Source organism: Oncorhynchus masou, chromosome 12 (assembly GCF_036934945.1).
Source record: "Oncorhynchus masou masou isolate Uvic2021 chromosome 12, UVic_Omas_1.1, whole genome shotgun sequence".
Lineage (NCBI taxonomy): Eukaryota > Metazoa > Chordata > Actinopteri > Salmoniformes > Salmonidae > Oncorhynchus > Oncorhynchus masou.
This window is the reverse complement of record NC_088223.1, coordinates 90,239,193-90,261,542: the sequence shown is the minus strand read 5'-3', so window position 1 is coordinate 90,261,542 and position 22,350 is coordinate 90,239,193. Positions and strand designations below refer to the sequence as shown.

At 46.1% G+C, this 22,350-nt stretch overlaps 1 protein-coding gene across 2 annotated transcripts; it reads right to left on the bottom strand.

Moving 5' to 3' along the window:
* Nucleotides 1–4: 4 nt before the first annotated feature.
* dhx33 (DEAH (Asp-Glu-Ala-His) box polypeptide 33) lies at nucleotides 5–21,481 on the bottom strand. 2 transcript variants are annotated; one of them, XM_064982416.1, is made up of 13 exons: nucleotides 21,450–21,481; nucleotides 21,133–21,356; nucleotides 15,965–16,125; nucleotides 15,468–15,695; nucleotides 14,815–14,985; nucleotides 5,979–6,164; nucleotides 5,511–5,622; nucleotides 5,066–5,225; nucleotides 4,654–4,742; nucleotides 3,889–4,016; nucleotides 3,454–3,657; nucleotides 3,102–3,188; nucleotides 5–2,852 (listed from the first exon to the last, which is right to left on the bottom strand). In XM_064982416.1, exons 2-13 carry the CDS (start codon nucleotides 21,338–21,340, stop codon nucleotides 2,544–2,546), a joined length of 2,043 nt encoding a protein of 680 aa, XP_064838488.1. In that variant the 5' UTR covers nucleotides 21,341–21,356; nucleotides 21,450–21,481; the 3' UTR covers nucleotides 5–2,543. The 2 variants fall into 2 exon arrangements, with proteins under 2 accessions (XP_064838488.1, XP_064838487.1); XM_064982415.1 differs by having other exon boundaries at nucleotides 21,133–21,479.
* Between the last annotated feature and the right edge of the window lie 869 nt (nucleotides 21,482–22,350).

Here is a 22,350-nt window from a genome sequence, read left to right as displayed (position 1 = left end):
TCAATTGACGAGACCAAGTTGTTTTATTTATTAGAAAAACACTAGTGGATATAATAACCGGCATATATAATATAAAGTCACCCTGTCATATCCGCCACTATAATCTTTTGACTTTCAACACACTCAGGTCAGGTTGTTTATCATCCAACAAAACAACACAAATATTTCAGTCAACAATGACGTTTCAATCAAACATATGACCGTTGGTTATCCAGTAAACCTATCCCGCCCATTTAAACAATCATTCTTGATCTGTTTTATAATATTCCCCATAAGAAATATTTTAGGAATCGCATGTTAAGATGCTCTTCAAGATATAAATGTGGCATTCATTTCGTTTAAAGACAATATTATTTCCGTAATTATTTATTTTTTCAATAGAACGATCGATGGGTGAATGCCATGTCAGCACAACAGACACCCTGTTCAAATCCCGCCGCCACAGCTTCAAATCCTCCGGTTGCTCTGAACAATACAAAAAGAGAAGAGCGAATAGATACAATCCATTTCATACCATTCAAGACATTTTACAAGTGTATCAAAGACCTGAGTAATAAAATCCTACTATATAATCTCCATGCATTGCATTATCAATGTGCGAGTACACCTACTTGACATGGTTTAGCGGGAATTTGTGCAACAGTGCTCCGCATTTAAACAGGATAACTGATGTGACCAACTTCACAAGAAGATTTGAAGTCCATTTACCCAGAGGGTCAATGCATCGGTCTTTGGAGTTGCCAGTTACTTACTGCAGCAGGAGCATGCATCAGGTAATAGTGAGTGAACAGATTTTGAAAAAGCAGGCATTTGTTAATGATAGGTGAGAATTGTCTGTTAATTGAATGAGTAGAATTTTCCACCCTGAAACATATAATTGTATGGGATTGATTAGAATGTATGAAATCATAATCAATAAATGTGTAGTTCTAGTCAGAATTAGGGTAAAGCAATATGTCTTTATGGTATTTTAAACACAGACTGTCTGAGCTCGGTGCAGACCTGACTAGAGATTTGGGAGAGAAAGGGGAGTACGTCTCAAGGACAAGGTCACTATCTCTGTCGGCTGGGTAGTGAGACAGACAGTGTGTGTAGCAGGACATGGTCACTATCGCTGTCGGCTGGGTAGTGAGACAGACAGTGTGTGTGCGTATGTTTGTGTGCATGTGTGGGCGTGAGAAGTCAGTATAAAATGAATTGATTTGTATTCTTGACTTCAGAACGTTCCGTGAATAAACCTTTTGACTATTTAGCTGGGCCTCCGTCTGTTTCATTCGACCAGGATCTTACAAATTCTGGTTTGCAGACAGAGTAATATAATTCAATTGGGTGATGTACCTGGAGAACATCATTCTCTTATCAGTTAATGAAAGACATTCAATTACACTCCTCCTACACCACCTCAACTGACAGATGCCATAATGTATTTACCCAGCCACACACACACACACACACACACACACACACACACACACCTCAAATGATGTGGACAGATGTCTTGGTATCCTTTTAGGACAAATGATAAACAAGTCATTTTTAGTCAGCAATATCACTTCTTTCCCTGGTAGTTGATGTAGATGTGTGTGACTAAACTGAATGTAGACAAAAAGGCAACCTATGCCCATCTAATTCAATCCTGTGATATATCTATATTTTTCAACCGAAAATATTATGTACATGGAATGGCACTGATGTTATATGTGTCCCCTGTTTTTTAAGCAAGTGACAAACAGCCAATAAGTTAGACCAGAGGCCAGAATTTAAATATGAACAGCCAATTCAAGTCAGTTGTTGAATATATTTGTTTGAAGGAATAACCATCCCACTTCTGTGAGTTAAATCTATGTTGCTAAGAAACATGCAGATATTTAGAAGCAGTGTTTGAACTCAATCATGATGAAACCTCATTTCTGGTTGTGAAGCAAATATGTGGCAACAGGCAATGATCAGCCAACAGGTAGAGGAGAGGAGAATGAAGAACGAGAAGGTCAGTTCGTAACCATAGAAACATTAGTTTGTAACCTCCGTTCTCGGGGAATCTCTCTCTTCTGTGGTTCAGCAGACGTCTGCTGTAATAAAACATGGCCGCTTTCCCATGACGAGGAAGAAGAACCCAGAGAGGAACCCTCACTCAGACCTCCCTCTACTTGGCTGAATTCAGACATGCAGCCCAATTCTGACCCCCCCCCCCACTAATTGGTCTTTTAAACAATCACATCAAATATGTTTCAGAGCTGATCTGATTATTCAAAAGATCAATTAGTAAAAAAAAAAAAAGTTTAGAATTGGGCTGCTTGTCTGAACGCTGCCAATCTGTCAGACCAAATGCTAAATGTTCTGTCTTCGACTGGCACACACACACACAGTGCTGAAGAATCTTTCTACGCTTTGTGTAAACAAAAAGGAGCGATTCAGCAAACAGGAAAGAGTAGGAAGATGTTCTTCCCATCACTGAGGGAGAGGTGGGGCAGGTGTGTCACTGCTCAGGGAGCTTTGGTTCCGCTGTAGTCTCTCGTCGCCCCCGAGTTCTGTCCAATCAGAGGCTAGCTCTTGGTGGGGCGGAGCTTCCGGCGGAAGTACTCAGGCGCGGCCTCGACCAGCCAATCAGCATCCACCAGACACAGGTCCCTCATGTAGCACTTTGAGGTGTGCAGGAGCTCGTTGAAGACCACGTAAGCAGGCTTGGCCTGGAAGAGGACAGAGGAGGGGTGGATGGTAACAGGCTGGTGGGTATCCAGAGCCGTGTAGCTGCCATCTGGCTGGAGCTCTGCAGCGTTCATAAACAGACCGTGGGCCAGGCAGCGACGCACGCTCCCCGTGTCCGACCCACACGACTCCAGCTTCATGCTCAGCTGGTACACAGAGGGGAGAAGGAGAGGTCATTATGTGTGAAAAGAGATAAATCACACGGAAATATCATGGACTTGTTCAGGTGAAAGATAACCATGTTTTGAATTCATCAGCCGATTAGAAGACCTAAGAGTTTAAATGTTGCCGCCAACACATTTGGAAAAATTGCAGTGTGCAGATTCCCCTCTTGCTGATGAACAGCCATGTTCGGGGAACTGGTTACTTGTGATGTTAGGGACTTGTTCTCCTACCTTAAGGCAGATCTCTCGGAGCTGTGCACGGACCTCTCCAACCATGCTCATGTTCCTGCTGTTGACAAAGTTCTCCCGACACCACTCCTACGACACACACATCAGAACCTGCACTGAAAACACCATCTAGAGACCATAACACTTCATCAATAAACACTAGGGGCTGAACATCTGGACTAAAAAACAATGGAGAAGCAATTAGTTTATCTAGCACTGTGATGCGGTAGATCACTGCGCCTCTTCAGGAGACCCGGAGAAGCATTTTAGTCTGGGGACCAGACCCTATAATGTCCAGAGATATTGTACAGACTGTATGATGACTCCTAAAGGCCTCTTCGTTCTGACCCCTGACCTTGTTGGCGTTTACTTTCTTGAAGGCTCTGTAGATGTTGAGCAGGGTCAAGTGATCTCCCTCGCTGGTGGTGAACTTCTTGCGTGCGGCGAGACACTCCTCTCGGCGTGCGGGCGGGTTGTAGAGCACCGAGTCCACTGACAGCAGAGACACGATGGTCAGCACTTCCTCGGAACACTGGAAGTCTGGTGACAGCAAGATGGTCTGTAGACACACACACACACACACACACACAGAACGAGAAAGACAAAGAGAGAAAGACAGAGAAAGACAGAGAAAGACAGAGAAAGACAGAGAAAAAGAAACAGAGACACAGAGAGTCAGAAATAATGTTTTAATCCAGTATTTATTGTTCATGGCTCCTTATAAACAAAGGAAAGGGGGTCCCTAGTCAGTTGCACAACTGAAGGCTCATTTCCCGTGTGTCTATCTTACCTTGGCATAGCGTGGCTCCAGGGGGAAGCTGGCCATCTTCTTGCCCAAAGGAGTGAGGGTGACCTGCTCACCTTTCCTCCCTACAGCCCCGAGCAGATCCAGCTGCTCCACTGCCGAACGCATCGCCTCTGACCAGTCACATCACACCCACAACATGACATTATTACAACCATCTCTGACCAGTCACATCACACCCACAACATGACATTATTACAACCATCTCTGACCAGTCGCATCACACCCACAACATGACATTATTACAACCATCTCTGACCAGTCACATCACACCCACAACATGACATTATTACAACCATCTCTGACCAGTCACATCACACCCACAACATGACATTATTACAACCATCTCTGGCCAGTCGCATCACACCCACAACATGACATTATTACAACCATCACTGACCAGTCACATCACACCCACAACATGACATTATTACAACCATCTCTGGCCAGTCGCATCACACCCACAACATGACATTATTACAACCATCTCTGACCAGTCACATCACACCCACAACATGACATTATTACAACCATCTCTGACCAGTCGCATCACACCCACAACATTACATTATTACAACCATCTCTGACCAGTCGCATCACACCCACAACATTACATTCTGACCAAACACAACAACACGAAACAAAACTGCAACACAACTAACTCTTATCTGAACCTACAACGCAGTGGATTAATACCCCTTTTAATGGATTCTACCATGTCTGATGACTTCATCGTCACATGCTGCTTACCAGGAGAAGGCTTAGACATGAAGTCAAAGTTCATCACGTCAGGGATCCCCAGAGCCAGAAGCTGTAGCATGACACTGGCCAGGTTACATCTGCAGAGAGAACACAACGACAGAGACATGTTTCAATTCATACTGCAGCAACAACTGGGTCGTGTTCATTAGAGCACACTGTAGCAAAAACCTTTCGCAACGGAGAATTCTTTTTTTTAAACAAGCATTTCTTCTTGGACATGTTGAGATAGTACTTCTTTTGTTGGCATCTATTGAAAAGAGTTATGTTCTCTTCCAACAGGTCAACACTTGCTTTGGTTGCTCATACACATTTGTCCACCTGATCCAACTCCAGCCATGCTGGTCCAACCTCCATCACAGGCATGGGGATCTAACTCTGTGTGTGTGTGTGTGTTTCCTACCTTTGTATCTCAGGCACGGTCATGGGGATGAGGTTGTCAAACTCGTCCTCGGTGTAGAGACGGTAGACAGAGCCGGCGTCCTCTCTGCCAGCCCTGCCCGCCCTCTGCCACGCCTGGGCTTTAGATACCCGCTGTACTGCCAACACCTCCAGACCGCTCTCTGAGGGGCGGATACAAGGTACATCACAATGGAAATAAATCTGCTTTAAAAAAAATCTTCAAACCTTTTTAAAACCTTTTTTTTTTTACATGTGTATGTGTGTATGTGTGTGTGTGTGTGTATTGTTGTTTTTTTTCTTCAAAAAAGTTAGAAAACATTAATTATCAGATCAAATGAATTCATCAATTCACACCAGGGCTACAGAACTGAGTGCCCGACAAGTAGAGAAACAGATAGGAAGTGAGGTTAAACAGCTTTGTGTACTGTCACAATGAGAAGTCTCACCTGGGTTGAAGCGTTTTGCTTTCACCATGCCCGTATCAATGACATATTTGATCCCTGAGATGGTGATCGACGTCTCTGCAATGTTGGTTGACAGGATTACTTTCCTACAACCCTGGCAAAACAAAGCAAAAACACAGCGGACAATAGATACAAGTTCAACTGTCCAGTATTTCCAGATTACTATGAAATAATGATTTACAAAATGAATTAAATAGTTTTCCTTCCAGATCTAAATTTATTTTTATTTTTTTTAAATCCCCCTCTAATTTAGGCCACAAGTACGAGAACTGGATGAGTCAACAACATTATTCGGGTAGGAGTTAACAGAATATTCACTTTTAAAACAGATCGTCACTGGATGGTGACATCAATATGAAGCCTTAGTTGCTTGAGGAGACCATGCATCACAAATAAATGATTGTAGGATATTGTACCGGGACCTCTAAGGGGGGTGTAGGTGTATCCTACCTTAGGGGCAGGCTGGAAGACCCTGAGCTGCTGAGCAGGGGGTAGGGAGGCGTACAGAGGGATGACAGTCATGGGACCACAGCTGTCAGGGAGGTGCTTGGCGATGTCACGGCAGGTACGAGCCAGCGCCTCTATCTCCTCCTGTCCTGTCATGAACACCAGGATGTCATGTGACGCAGGGGCTTCCTGTTCAGGACGGACGCACCACAACCACAATCTTGTCTGTCATCATATATTGATTTGGAATCGTGTCTAACTTGTGTTTTTCAGGAAGGTATTATACATGTTATGAGGTTAGGATACACAGACCCCATACACCACCTGCTACGTTAGGTTAGATACACACAGACCCCATACACCGCCTGCTACGTTAGGTTAGATACACACAGACCCCATACACCGCCTGCTACGTTAGGTTAGATACACACAGACCCCATACACCGCCTGCTACGTGAGGTTAGATATACACAGACACCATACACCGCCTGCTACATTAGGTTAAGATACACACAGACCCCATACACCGCCTGCTACGTGAGGTTAGATACACACAGACCCCATACACCGCCTGCTACGTTAGGTTAGATACACACAGACCCCATACACCGCCTGCTACGTTAGGTTAGATACACACAGACCCCATACACCGCCTGCTACGTTAGGTTAGATACACACAGACACCATACACCGCCTGCTACGTTAGTTTAGATACACACAGACCCCATACACCGCCTGCTACGTTAGGTTAGATACACACAGACCCCATACACCGCCTGCTACGTTAGTTTAGATACACAGACCCCATACACCGCCTGCTACGTTAGGTTAGATACACACAGACCCCATACACCGCCTGCTACATGAGGTTAGATACACAGACCCCATACACCGCCTGCTACGTTAGTTTAGATACACAGACCCCAAACACCGCCTGCTACGTTAGGTTAGATACACAGACCCCATACACCGCCTGCTACGTGAGGTTAGATATACACAGACCCCAAACACCGCCTGCTACGTTAGGTTAGATACACAGACACCATACACCGCCTGCTACGTTAGGTTAGATACACACAGACCCCATACACCGCCTGCTACGTTAGGTTAGATACACAGACACCATACACCGCCTGCTACGTGAGGTTAGATACACACAGACCCCATACACCGCCTGCTACGTTAGGTTAGATACACACAGACCCCATACACCGCCTGCTACGTTAGGTTAGATACACACAGACCCCATACACCGCCTGCTACGTTAGGTTAGATACACACAGACCCCATACACCGCCTGCTACGTGAGGTTAGATACACACAGACCCCATACACCGCCTGCTACGTTAGGTTAGATACACACAGACCCCATACACCGCCTGCTACGTTAGGTTAGATATATAGACACCGCCTGCTACGTTAGGTTAGATACACACAGACCCCATACACTGCCTGCTACGTTAGGTTAGATACACACAGACCCCATACACCGCCTGCTACGTTAGGTTAGATACACACAGACCCCATACACCGCCTGCTACGTTAGGTTAGATACACACAGACCCCATACACCACCTGCTACGTGAGGTTAAGATACACACAGACCCCATACACCGCCTGCTACATTAGGTTAGATACACACAGACCCATACACCACCTGCTACGTTAGGTTAGATACACAGACCCCATACACCGCCTGCTACGTGAGGTTAGATACACAGACACCATACACCGCCTGCTACGTTAGGTTAAGATACACACAGACCCCATACACCGCCTGCTACGTTAGGTTAGATACACACAGACCCCATACACCGCCTGCTACGTTAGGTTAGATACACAGACACCATACACCGCCTGCTAGGTTAGGTTAGATATACAGACACCGCCTGCTACGTTAGGTTAGATACACACAGACCCCATACACCACCTGCTACGTTAGGTTAGATACACACAGACCCCATACACCGCCTGCTACGTTAGGTTAGATACACACAGACCCCATACACCGCCTGCTACGTTAGGTTAGATATACAGACACCGCCTGCTACGTTAGGTTAGATACACACAGACCCCATACACCACCTGCTACGTTAGGTTAGATACACACAGACCCCATACACCGCCTGCTACGTTAGGTTAGATACACACAGACCCCATACACCGCCTGCTACGTTAGGTTAGATACACACAGACCCCATACACCGCCTGCTACGTTAGGTTAGATATACAGACACCGCCTGCTACGTTAGGTTAGATACACACAGACCCCATACACCACCTGCTACGTTAGGTTAGATACACACAGACCCCATACACCGCCTGCTACGTTAGGTTAGATACACACAGACACCATACACCGCCTGCTACGTTAGGTTAGATACACAGACCCCATACACCGCCTGCTACGTGAGGTTAGATACACACAGACCCCATACACCGCCTGCTACGTTAGGTTAGATACACACAGACCCCATACACCGCCTGCTACGTGAGGTTAGATACACACAGACCCCATACACCGCCTGCTACGTTAGGTTAGATACACAGACACCATACACCGCCTGCTACGTTAGGTTAGATATACACAGACCCCATACACCGCCTGCTACGTGAGGTTAGATACACACAGACCCCATACACCGCCTGCTACGTTAGGTTAGATACACAGACACCATACACCGCCTGCTACGTTAGGTTAGATATACACAGACCCCATACTCCGCCTGCTACGTTAGGTTAGATATACAGACACCGCCTGCTACGTTAGGTTAGATACACACAGACCCCATACACCACCTGCTACGTTAGGTTAGATACACAGACCCCATACACCGCCTGCTACGTGAGGTTAGATACACACAGACACCATACACCGCCTGCTACGTTAGGTTAGATACACACAGACCCCATACACCGCCTGCTACGTGAGGTTAGATACACACAGACCCCATACACCGCCTGCTACGTGAGGTTAGATACACACAGACCCCATACACCGCCTGCTACGTTAGGTTAGATACACACAGATCCCATACACCGCCTGCTACGTTAGGTTAGATATACACAGACCCCATACACCGCCTGCTACGTTAGTTTAGATATACACAGACCCCATACACCGCCTGCTACGTTAGGTTAAGATACACACAGACCCCATACACCGCCTGCTACGTGAGGTTAAGATACACACAGACCCCATACACTGCCTGCTACGTGAGGTTAGATACACACAGACACCATACACCGCCTGCTACGTGAGGTTAGATACACACAGACCCCATACACTGCCTGCTACGTTAGGTTAGATAAACACAGACCCCATACACCGCCTGCTACGTGAGGTTAGATACACACAGACCCCATACACCGCCTGCTACGTGAGGTTAGATACACAGACCCCATACACCCCCTGCTACGTTAGGTTAGATACACACAGACCCCATACACCGCCTGCTACGTGAGGTTAGATACACACAGACCCCATACACCCCCTGCTACGTTAGGTTAGATACACAGACCCCATACACCGCCTGCTACGTTAGGTTAAGATACACACAGACCCCATACACCGCCTGCTACGTTAGGTTAGATACACACAGACCCCATACACCGCCTGCTACGTTAGGTTAAGATACACACAGACCCCATACACCGCCTGCTACGTGAGGTTAGATACACAGACCCCATACACCGCCTGCTACGTGAGGTTACATACACAGACCCCATACACCGCCTGCTACGTGAGGTTAGATACACACAGACCCCATACACCGCCTGCTACGTTAGGTTAAGATACACACAGACCCCATACACCGCCTGCTACGTGAGGTTAGATACACACAGACCCCATACACTGCCTGCTACGTGAGGTTAGATACACACAGACCCCATACACCGCCTGCTACATTAGGTTAAGATACACACAGACCCCATACACCGCCTGCTACGTGAGGTTAGATACACACAGACCCCATACACCGCCTGCTATGTTAGGTTAAGATACACACAGACCCCATACACCGCCTGCTACGTGAGGTTAGATACACACAGACCCCATACACCGCCTGCTACATTAGGTTAAGATACACACAGACCCCATACACCGCCTGCTACGTGAGGTTAGATACACAGACCCCATACACCGCCTGCTACGTTAGGTTAGATACACACAGACACCATACACCACCTGCTACGTGAGGTTAGATACACACAGACCCCATACACCGCCTGCTACGTTAGGTTAAGACACACAGACCCCATACACCGCCTGCTACGTGAGGTTAGATACACACAGACCCCATACACTGCCTGCTACGTGAGGTTAGATACACAGACCCCATACACCGCCTGCTACGTTAGGTTAGATACACACAGACCCCATACACCGCCTGCTACGTGAGGTTAGATACACACAGACACCATACACCGCCTGCTACGTGAGGTTAGATACACACAGACCCCATACACCGCCTGCTACGTGAGGTTAGATACACACAGACACCATACACCGCCTGCTACGTGAGGTTAGATACACACAGACCCCATACACCGCCTGCTACGTTAGGTTAGATACACACAGACCCCATACACCGCCTGCTACGTGAGGTTAGATACACACAGACCCCATACACCGCCTGCTACGTGAGGTTAGATACACACAGACCCCATACACCACCTGCTACGTTAGGTTAGATACACACAGACCCCATACACCACCTGCTACGTGAGGTTAGATACACACAGACCCCATACACCACCTGCTACGTGAGGTTAGATACACACAGACCCCATACACCGCCTGCTACGTTGGGTTAGATACACACAGACCCCATACACCACCTGCTACTTGAGGTTAGATACACACAGACCCCATACACCGCCTGCTACGTTAGGTTAGATACACAAACCCCATACACCGCCTGCTACGTGAGGTTAGATACACACAGACACCATACACCGCCTGCTACGTTAGGTTAGATACACAGACCCCATACACCGCCTGCTACGTGAGGTTAGATACACACAGACACCATACACCGCCTGCTACGTTAGGTTAGATACACACAGACCCCATACACCGCCTGCTACGTTAGGTTAGATACACAGACACCATACACCGCCTGCTACGTGAGGTTAGATACACACAGACCCCATACACCGCCTGCTACGTTAGGTTAGATACACAGACACCATACACCGCCTGCTACGTGAGGTTAGATACACACAGACCCCATACACCGCCTGCTACGTGAGGTTAGATACACACAGACCCCATACACCGCCTGCTACGTGAGGTTAGATACACACAGACCCCATACACCGCCTGCTACGTTAGGTTAGATACACACAGACCCCATACACCGCCTGCTACGTTAGGTTAGATACACACAGACCCCATACACCGCCTGCTACGTTAGGTTAGATACACACAGACACCATACACCGCCTGCTACGTTAGTTTAGATACACACAGACCCCATACACCGCCTGCTACGTTAGGTTAGATACACACAGACACCATACACCGCCTGCTACGTTAGGTTAGATACACAGACCCCATACACCGCCTGCTACGTGAGGTTAGATACACACAGACCCCATACACCGCCTGCTACGTTAGGTTAGATATACACAGACCCCATACACCGCCTGCTACGTTAGTTTAGATACACAGACCCCATACACCGCCTGCTACGTTAGGTTAGATACACACAGACCCCATACACCGCCTGCTACATGAGGTTAGATACACAGACCCCATACACCGCCTGCTACGTTAGTTTAGATACACAGACCCCAAACACCGCCTGCTACGTTAGGTTAGATACACAGACCCCATACACCGCCTGCTACGTGAGGTTAGATATACACAGACCCCAAACACCGCCTGCTACGTTAGGTTAGATACACAGACACCATACACCGCCTGCTAGGTTAGGTTAGATACACACAGACCCAATACACCGCCTGCTACGTTAGGTTAGATACACACAGACCCCATACACCGCCTGCTACGTGAGGTTAGATACACACAGACCCCATACACCGCCTGCTACGTTAGGTTAGATACACACAGACCCCATACACCGCCTGCTACGTTAGGTTAGATACACACAGACCCCATACACCGCCTGCTACGTTAGGTTAGATACACACAGACCCCATACACCGCCTGCTACGTGAGGTTAGATATACAGACACCGCCTGCTACGTTAGGTTAGATACACACAGACCCCATACACCGCCTGCTACGTTAGGTTAGATACACACAGACCCCATACACCGCCTGCTACGTGAGGTTAGATACACACAGACCCCATACACCGCCTGCTACGTTAGGTTAGATACACACAGACCCCATACACTGCCTGCTACGTTAGGTTAGATATACACAGACCCCAAACACCGCCTGCTACGTTAGGTTAGATACACACAGACCCCATACACCGCCTGCTACGTTAGGTTAGATACACACAGACCCCATACACCACCTGCTACGTGAGGTTAAGATACACACAGACCCCATACACCGCCTGCTACATTAGGTTAGATACACACAGACCCATACACCACCTGCTACGTTAGGTTAGATACACAGACCCCATACACCGCCTGCTACGTTAGGTTAAGATACACACAGACCCCATACACCGCCTGCTACGTTAGGTTAGATACACACAGACCCCATACACCGCCTGCTACGTTAGGTTAGATACACAGACACCATACACCGCCTGCTAGGTTAGATATACAGACACCGCCTGCTACGTTAGGTTAGATACACACAGACCCCATACACCACCTGCTACGTTAGGTTAGATACACACAGACCCCATACACCGCCTGCTACGTTAGGTTAGATACACACAGACCCCATACACCGCCTGCTACGTTAGGTTAGATATACAGACACCGCCTGCTACGTTAGGTTAGATACACACAGACCCCATACACCACCTGCTACGTTAGGTTAGATACACACAGACCCCATACACCGCCTGCTACGTTAGGTTAGATACACACAGACCCCATACACCGCCTGCTACGTTAGGTTAGATACACACAGACCCCATACACCGCCTGCTACGTTAGGTTAGATATACAGACACCGCCTGCTACGTTAGGTTAGATACACACAGACCCCATACACCACCTGCTACGTTAGGTTAGATACACACAGACCCCATACACCGCCTGCTACGTTAGGTTAGATACACAGACACCATACACCGCCTGCTACGTTAGGTTAGATACACAGACCCCATACACCGCCTGCTACGTGAGGTTAGATACACACAGACCCCATACACCGCCTGCTACGTTAGGTTAGATACACAGACACCATACACCGCCTGCTACATGAGGTTAGATACACACAGACCCCATACACCGCCTGCTACGTTAGGTTACATACACAGACACCATACACCGCCTGCTACGTTAGGTTAGATACACACAGACCCCATACACCGCCTGCTACGTTAGGTTAGATACACAGACACCATACACCGCCTGCTACGTTAGGTTAGATATACACAGACCCCATACACCGCCTGCTACGTTAGGTTAGATACACACAGACCCCATACACCACCTGCTACGTTAGGTTAGATACACAGACCCCATACACCGCCTGCTACGTGAGGTTAGATACACACAGACACCATACACCGCCTGCTACATTAGGTTAGATACACACAGACCCCATACACCGCCTGCTACGTTAGGTTAGATACACACAGACCCCATACACCGCCTGCTACGTTAGGTTAGATACACACAGACCCCATACACCGCCTGCTACGTTAGGTTAGATACACACAGACACCATACACCGCCTGCTACGTGAGGTTAGATACACACAGACCCCATACACCGCCTGCTACGTTAGGTTAGATACACACAGACCCCATACACCGCCTGCTACGTGAGGTTAGATACACACAGACCCCATACACCGCCTGCTACGTGAGGTTAGATACACACAGACCCCATACACCGCCTGCTACGTGAGGTTAGATACACACAGACCCCATACACCGCCTGCTACGTTAGGTTAGATACACAGACCCCATACACCGCCTGCTACGTGAGGTTAGATACACACAGACCCCATACACCGCCTGCTATGTTAGGTTAGATATACACAGACACCATACACCGCCTGCTATGTTAGGTTAGATATATAGACACTGCCTGCTACGTTAGGTTAGATACACAGACCCCATACACCGCCTGCTACGTGAGGTTAGATACACACAGACCCCATACACCGCCTGCTACGTGAGGTTAGATACACACAGACCCCATACACCGCCTGCTACGTTAGGTTAGATACACACAGACCCCATACACCGCCTGCTATGTTAGGTTAGATACACACAGACCCCATACACCGCCTGCTACGTGAGGTTAGATACACACAGACCCCATACACCGCCTGCTACGTTAGGTTAGATATACATTTACATTTAAGTCATTTGGCAGACGCTCTTATCCAGACAGACACCGCCTGCTACGTTAGGTTAGATACACACAGACCCCATACACCGCCTGCTACATGAGGTTAGATACACAGACACCATACACCGCCTGCTACGTGAGGTTAGATACACACAGACCCCATACACCGCCTGCTACGTTAGGTTAGATACACAGACACCATACACCGCCTGCTGCAGTAGTTTTCATTAAGCAAATATTAAACCTAGTTCACCTCACAAACGTGGTAATTAACTGCAATGCCCATAATTGGTCATTGGCCTGCTTCTTTTCCCGGCAGGAACAGAGATGGATACACTTTAACGTCCTGCTCCGTGAAGTCACATGTCCATACCTGGTGGATCTGGAAGACTGAGACCAGTGCAGCCTGCAGGTAGTCCGACTGGGGCTGCTTGGTGTAGTACATCTGGATGGGGTGCTGCCTGCCCTCCAGGTACAGCACAGGGGACTTGTTGAAGTACTGAGAGAACAGGTCCACATCCATGGTGGCTGACATCACAATCACCTACAACGGTACATTGAAGAGGCAATATACCAGATTTATTTATAAAGCCTTTAAAAACATTTTTTTTTTTTTAAACACCAGTCTTGAAGTGGTCTTGGGAGAGTATGTTTGACTTTTTACATTGGGTGCTTTGACAATGGAACACCAGATCTCACACACACACACAGCTAGTGGCCTACAGCTAGTGGCCTACAGTTAGTGGCCTACAGCTAGTGGCCTACAGCTAGTGGCCTACAGCTAGTGGCCTACAGCTAGTGGCCTACAGCTAGTGGCCTACAGCTAGTGGCCTACAGCTAGTGGCCTACAGCTAGTGGCCTACAGCTAGTGGCCTACAGCTAGTGGCCCACAGCTAGTGGCCTACAGCTAGTGGCCTACAGTTAGTGGCCTAGCCTGGAATTCCAAGTGATATGTTCCGTTTCTCCATTGTTTCAGATCGTATCACTCTTTAGATTCCAGGCTACTGAGGACTAGCAATGACCTACCTTGAGGGGGACCTTGTTCTGTTCTCTGCGTTTGCGCTGGGCAGCCTTCACCACTCCGAAAAGCACGTCAGTGTGCACAGTGCGCTCGTGGGCCTCATCCAGCACCACCACGGTGTAGCGTAGCAGTAAGGGGTCTCCTATGGCCTCACGCAGGAGCATACCATCTGTCATGAACTTCAGCTTCGTCTCCGAGGAGGTGACATCCTCAAATCGCACCGTGTAGCCGACCTGAAAAGGAGGATTCCCCACCCCCCCCGATTTGATTGGTTGGTTTCAGTCCACATACAGCCTAGCGTTAAGAGTTTACAAGACTGAAGTTTTGTACAAGACTTATAAAACTACAAGACAGGGATTGTCGTTGGGTACATGCAGCCACTGATGATGATGATGAGGTAACAACCACCACATTGCTATTGAATGAAGTACAAAAAACACATATGTTCTACCAGAGTTTGACCACCGCAGATTGTTAAAAAATAAAAATTGTTTTTACGCACCAGCTTCCCCAGCTGAGTTCTCTTCTCCTCTGCTACCCTCGTTGCCAGGGAGATAGCCGCCACTCGGCGGGGCTGTGTCACAGCGACGATGCCCTGTCGCGCGATGCCAGCTTCATACAGGTACTGAGGAATCTGGGTGGTCTTCCCAGAACCCGTCTCACCTGAGGGACAGGGCATCAAGAGACAATGGTTTGCCAATGTTACAATAGTTGAAGGTAAAATCTAGTCATCAAAAAGGAGGACCAAGGTACTCTTCATATAATTAATTAAAATGCCGTTATTAGTATTGCATGTTCAATAGAAACAAAGCTATTAAAAAAACGACACGTTTCGGCTGCATGGCCTTCGTCGGGGAGTACAATCTACAGCATATGATCATTGCAACCACATGAACAATCAACACTGGTACTCAGATGAACAAGGAGGGACCTCTGAATTTGTTCAATAAAAAGATATATATATATTAAAAACTTGTTTTCGTTGCAAAACATGTTTTCGACTAATGCTTACACCCCAGCTGAGTCCTGGGGTATGTAAACTAGGATCCATACAGAAGCCAACAAATAATCACATGCTTTGTAGACTAAAGTGTAGACTAAAGTGTAGACTACAGGCGTCCGCATGCAACCCAGCTGAAACACCTTTTGTTTTGTTTCGGATTTCAGTGAGGGCCTTTGTGGCTGTTCGGGGCCTTCCAGAGCTGAAGTAACATGCTTCCGGACCCGTCCCAACACGGCAGAGAGAAACATTTAGAAAATAATAGAAAAATTAAATTAAAAAACTGAGGAATAAATGCACAATGAGTAACATTAATTTGCGACAGGTAGCCGAGTGGTTAGATCGGTGGGCCAGTAACCGAAAGGTTGCTAGATCAAATCCCTGAGCTGACAAGGTAAAAATCTGTCGTTTTGCCCCTGAACAAGGCAGTTAACCCACTGTTCCTAGGCCGTCACTGTAAATAAGAATTAGTTCTTAACTGACTTGCCTAGTTAAATCAAATAAAATAATGTTTTAAGTATAATAAGAACAACCTGGCTATATACACAGGGTAAGTACCGAGTGGACGTATGAGGTAATTGAGATAGATATGTAAAATTCGGTGAACAAGTACTTGCTCCCGTTACACTCAGAAACTGATTGTGTTTTAGCTGCAACGACTCCAACCAAAACGCCAAAACATCCCCATTGGAATTAGGACTTTGACTAGACCTTTCCAAAACTTCAAATGTGTTGCTTTTTTAAGCCATTTTTATGTTAAGACTTGATTGTGTGTTTTTTGATCATTGTCTTGCTGCAGCTTCAGCTTCAGCTTCAGCCTAACAAAAGGTTCTTCAACAAGGTAAAAGGTCTGAAAACTTATGTAAACACATTCTAAAAAAACAGTTTTTTTGTTTTGTCATTATGTCGTCTGTAGAAAACAATTTAATCCATTTTAGAATAAGGCTGTAACTTAACGTGGAAACAGTTAAAGGGTCTGAATATTTTCAGAAGGCGATGTATATCATTGGGGTGGAAACTGTTCAGGGTAGAGGTTGACCAATTATCATTCTCCAACGCCGATACCGATTAATTGACCGATATATATATAGATTAATTGGATATATATATATATTATATATATATGATTAATAGATATATATATATATATATATATGTGTGTATCGTTCAGATATATAGATATATATCTATATGATTAATTGGATACACACACACATATATATATAGATTAATAGATTAATTGGCCGATAGATATATAGATATATATATATAATACTGACAATTACAACAATACTGAAAGAACACTTTTTCTCTCCACCTTTATTTAACCAGGTCAGTCAGTTGAGAACAAGTTCTCATTTACAATTGCGACCTGGCCAAGATAAAGCAAAGCAGTTCGACACATACAACGACACAGAGTTACACATGGAGTAAAACAAACATACAGTCAATAATACAGTATAAACAAGTCTATATACGATGTGAGCAAATGGGGTGAGATAAGGGAGGTAAAGGCAAAAAAAAGGCCATGGTGGCGAAGTAAATCCAATATAGCATTAATACTGGAGTGGTAGATGTGCAGAAGATGAATATGTAGCGAGGGCCAGCCAACGAGGTCGTACAGGTCGCAATGGTGGGTAGTATATGGGGCTTTGGTGACAAAACGGATGGCATTGTGATAGACTGCATCCAATTTTTTGAGTAAAGTATTGGAGGATATTTTGTAAGTGACATCGCCGAAGTCGAGGATCGGTAGGATGGTCAGTTTTACGAGGGTATGTTTGGCAGCATGAGTGAAGGATGCATTGTTGCGAAATAGGAAGCTGATTTAATTTTGGATTGAAGATGCTTAATGTGGGTCTGGAAGGAGAGTTTACAGTCTAACCAGACACCTAGGCATTTGTAGTTGTCCACATATTCTAAGTCAGAGCCATTTTTTTCAGTGAAATACAGAACCATTGCGTATTTTATCGAACGGGTGGCAACCCTAAATATTGCTGTTACATTGCGCAACCTTCAATGTTATGTCATAATTATGTAAAATTCTGGCAAATTAATTTCTGTATTTGTTAGGATAAATGGTCTTCACACAGTTCGCAACGAGCCAGACGACCCAAACTGCTGCATATACCCTGACTCTGCTGACACTGAACGCAAGAGAAGTGACACAATTCAGGCACCACATTGATTATGTGCAATGCAGGACAAGCTAGTTAAACTAGTAATATCATCAACCATGTGTAGTTAACTAGTGATTATGTTAAGATTGATTTTTTTTTAATAAGATAAGTTTAATGCTAGCTAGGAAAGTATCATGGCTCCTTGCTCTTCTCCTCATGGATTACAATATAAAATCAGCCATAATCGGCATCCAAAAATGTTGATTTTTATGAAAACTTGAAAATCTGTCCTAATTAAAATCAGCCAATCGGTCGTCCTCTAGTTCAGGTTCCAGACTTGGTGCGTCGGTACCACTTTCCGTGCGGTAGCAGAGAAAACAGTCTGAATTGGGAGGCTGGAGTCTGACAGTTTTTAGGGCCTTCCTCTGACACCGCCTGGTATATAGGACCTGGAAGGCAGGGTGCTCTGCCCCAGTGATGTACTGTGCCGTGCGCACTACCCCCTGTAGCACCGTGCGGTCGGACGCCAAGCAGTTGCCACACCAAATCGTGATGCAGCCAGTCAAGATTCTCTCAACGGTGCAGCTGTAGACCTGTTCTGAGGAGCTCAAGGCCCATACTGAATCTATTCAGCCTCATGGGAGGGAAGAAGCGTTGTCGTGCCTTCATGACTATGTTAGTGATGTGGACATGGAGACATGATAATTCCTTAGTGATGTGGACATGGAGACATGGACCATGATAATTCCTTATTGATGTGGACATGGAGACATGGACCATGATAATTCCTTAGTGATGTGGACATGGAGGAACTTGAAACTCTAAACCCGCTCCACTAGAGCCCCGGAACACGTTTGGAGTAAACATTTATTGCAAAACGTTTTGCTACGAAATGCGACTAATGAATACACCCCTGATGTACCACTGACAACTGGCCATTAAGATCACGAGCTATTTATCAGACATGATTTGACCTTAAATTTTTTCAAGTACCCAGATGTCTTGAACGCACCATGGAGGTCAAATCATAACGTCAATGATCTCGGGTCGAAAATTCGGAGCTCTAGAAAGATGCCGGAGTTTCAGACTTGGAATTCCGAGTTGGACGACTGTTTAAAACGACTTTTCCCCTCAGTCGGAGCTTGTTTTTTTGGGGAGATTTCCGAGTTCACGGATGTTTTGACTACGGCATCTGGCTCAGGAGGCAACCCAATTACACAAATAATTTAATTAACTAGGGATGCACAATATATTGATGAACATATCGGAAGCCGCCGATATTAGCTAAAAATGCCAACATCGGTATCGGCCAGATTTCTAGTTTAACGCCGACGTGCAAAAACGATGTCAAAGCTGACGAACATACCTATATAACGTAGTAATGACGCCACGTAAAATATGGCGCTACTCGTGCAACACAGCATTCAACGCGACAACTCTAAGGCAAAATCCATTAACGGCAAGATAATGATTTCATTGCCCTTGACAATCAACCGTTCTCTGTCGTGGGTGATGTTGGCTTTCGCAGACTGATCGAGCACAGTCACACACTACCAAGTGCACTATTTTTCAGATGTTTCCCTACTGGACTTAAAACAGTAATAGCGTCACTGCTGACATTTGGACCAGCGATGTCAGCCCCATGAGCATGCTGAGTCTGACAGCACAGTGGGTCGTCAAGGATTTCATACTGAGGAAAGTCGTATTGCCTGCTCACGATTGTGCCATTTGTCATACTGCTGCTGCCATTTCAATGGCATTTGAGAACATGTTTGAAACATGAACACACGAGCTAGGTCCATTCAAACAACTGACTGGAGAAACAAGCTCAACTGCTCCTGCAGCACACGAGAGACCCTCTGTCATGGCATTGAAACGCCTGCTGACAAGCTGTGAACAAGCGATTCCGTGGCATTCTCTCTTTACTGTGTCACCACCATACTCAAGGCTATGTACATATATCATTACTTCGATGCAGACAAGAAACAGAAACCCTGTTTCTGAAATGTTACCGACACAGCTGGACAAGATGGAAACGGACAGTGCGCACAGAGGAAGACAAGCCACAGACAGACAGAGCTGAAACCTCACTGCTTGACATGCATGATGAAATCCTGGTTGAGAATGAAACGACTGGACAACGAAACAGCACAGCAAGTAAGTGAAATAAATAGGTTTTGATTATGTTTTACTGGTAATGGGGACATAGGTAAAAAATCTCGGAGCATCACTACAATTAACTTTCAACCGATGCAAAACACGCCTACCTCGTCGCCGGGCCAGATTAATCGAATCCCCTCCACGAGACAAAGTCAGATTCTTTGTGTACGAGACATTTTGGCCTACTTTGTTGTTTAGTAGTTTTGTCGGTCTTTGTATATACACTAAACGTGTAGCTATAACGCCACAAGTGACCGGGAAACAGCCTATGGCGGTAGAGGTATGGAAAGCATACGGGTTGGAACTATTACATCTGCCTGTATACAATCCCACCTGTGTTGTGCTACAGTGGCTATTGCATTACCTTTTGACTAGGTTAAGCCAACTTACCTATCAATACAGCATTATGAAGCTGTCTAAGCTGGTTAATGAGTTGAGACTTCGCCTGGTAAATGGGAAGATTTTTCCTTTGCACGTCTATTGGTACCGATGCATTTTCCTTTCTAGGTAGCAGCATCCCAGGCTTCTTGTCGAGACGGAAAAAAGGAGACCCCGGCTTAAATTTCTTCGCCGGAGGATGATCGGGGTTGTGGGGCATGGTCTAGAGAGAACCGCTTTACAAAGCAAAAACGTAAGGCTTGTTCAAAATGAATCGGAAATATATATTTTATGGATAAATACAGCCAAGCTACACTGCGGTTGTTTACCTCATCGACACAGCTAAATCCTTCCCACGTGGTAAGTTCCGTCGCAGGAGTTTGACGTCAAATACCCCCGTAATGGTGAGACTGTGCTATGGCAATACAGGCCTACACGCGTCACCTCACCTTCAACATGGGAGCCTAAAATCCAAAGTATCACAGATAGAATAATGAGCCAGATATTTCACCGGATGTATAAATGTGAAGCACCTGGTTGGTGGACGGCAGAGAACATGGAGCTAGATGGATTTTGGCCGTCATTCTGCTAATGTTCTTCATACAGTTTTCTGTTTCCAAAACTAGACCCTGTAACACACAGAGTGGACTGCATTCAAAAATGTTTACCTCCTCAGCTCAGGGATTCAATCCAGCAACCTTTCGGTTACTGGCCCAACACTCTAACCACTAGGCTACCTGCCACCCCAAAAGCACCTCACAGAGTAGGTGTTCCCTAATGGAAATATCAAAACAAATGCGTAATAGGATCACACTAGCTCATGCTTGACTCTGCACACTGTGACTCGTTTGATCCCATTGGAAACGACAGACTCTGGTCTACCTTGGGTTAGTTATAAAAAAAATCTCTCTCTATACACACAGAGCGAAACAGCACAAACACCCAGTGGAAGGTCATATAACCCAAGAGATTATGTACAGAATGTCCACAGGTAGAGATGGACGAAATTACTTAAACATATCGTTTTGTTTGATTATGAATACATACAACTGGGTTTGTGTTGATCTATTGGTCTCACGATCAGACCAACAAAAGGTCAATTATAGAGACAAAAAAATAAAATAGGGTGCCAAATGTCACCCTATAGGCCCTGGTCTAAAGAAGTACATTATAAAGACAGTCGGGTTCAATTTGGCACCTGGATTATAACCTGACCTTTTATGACACCAC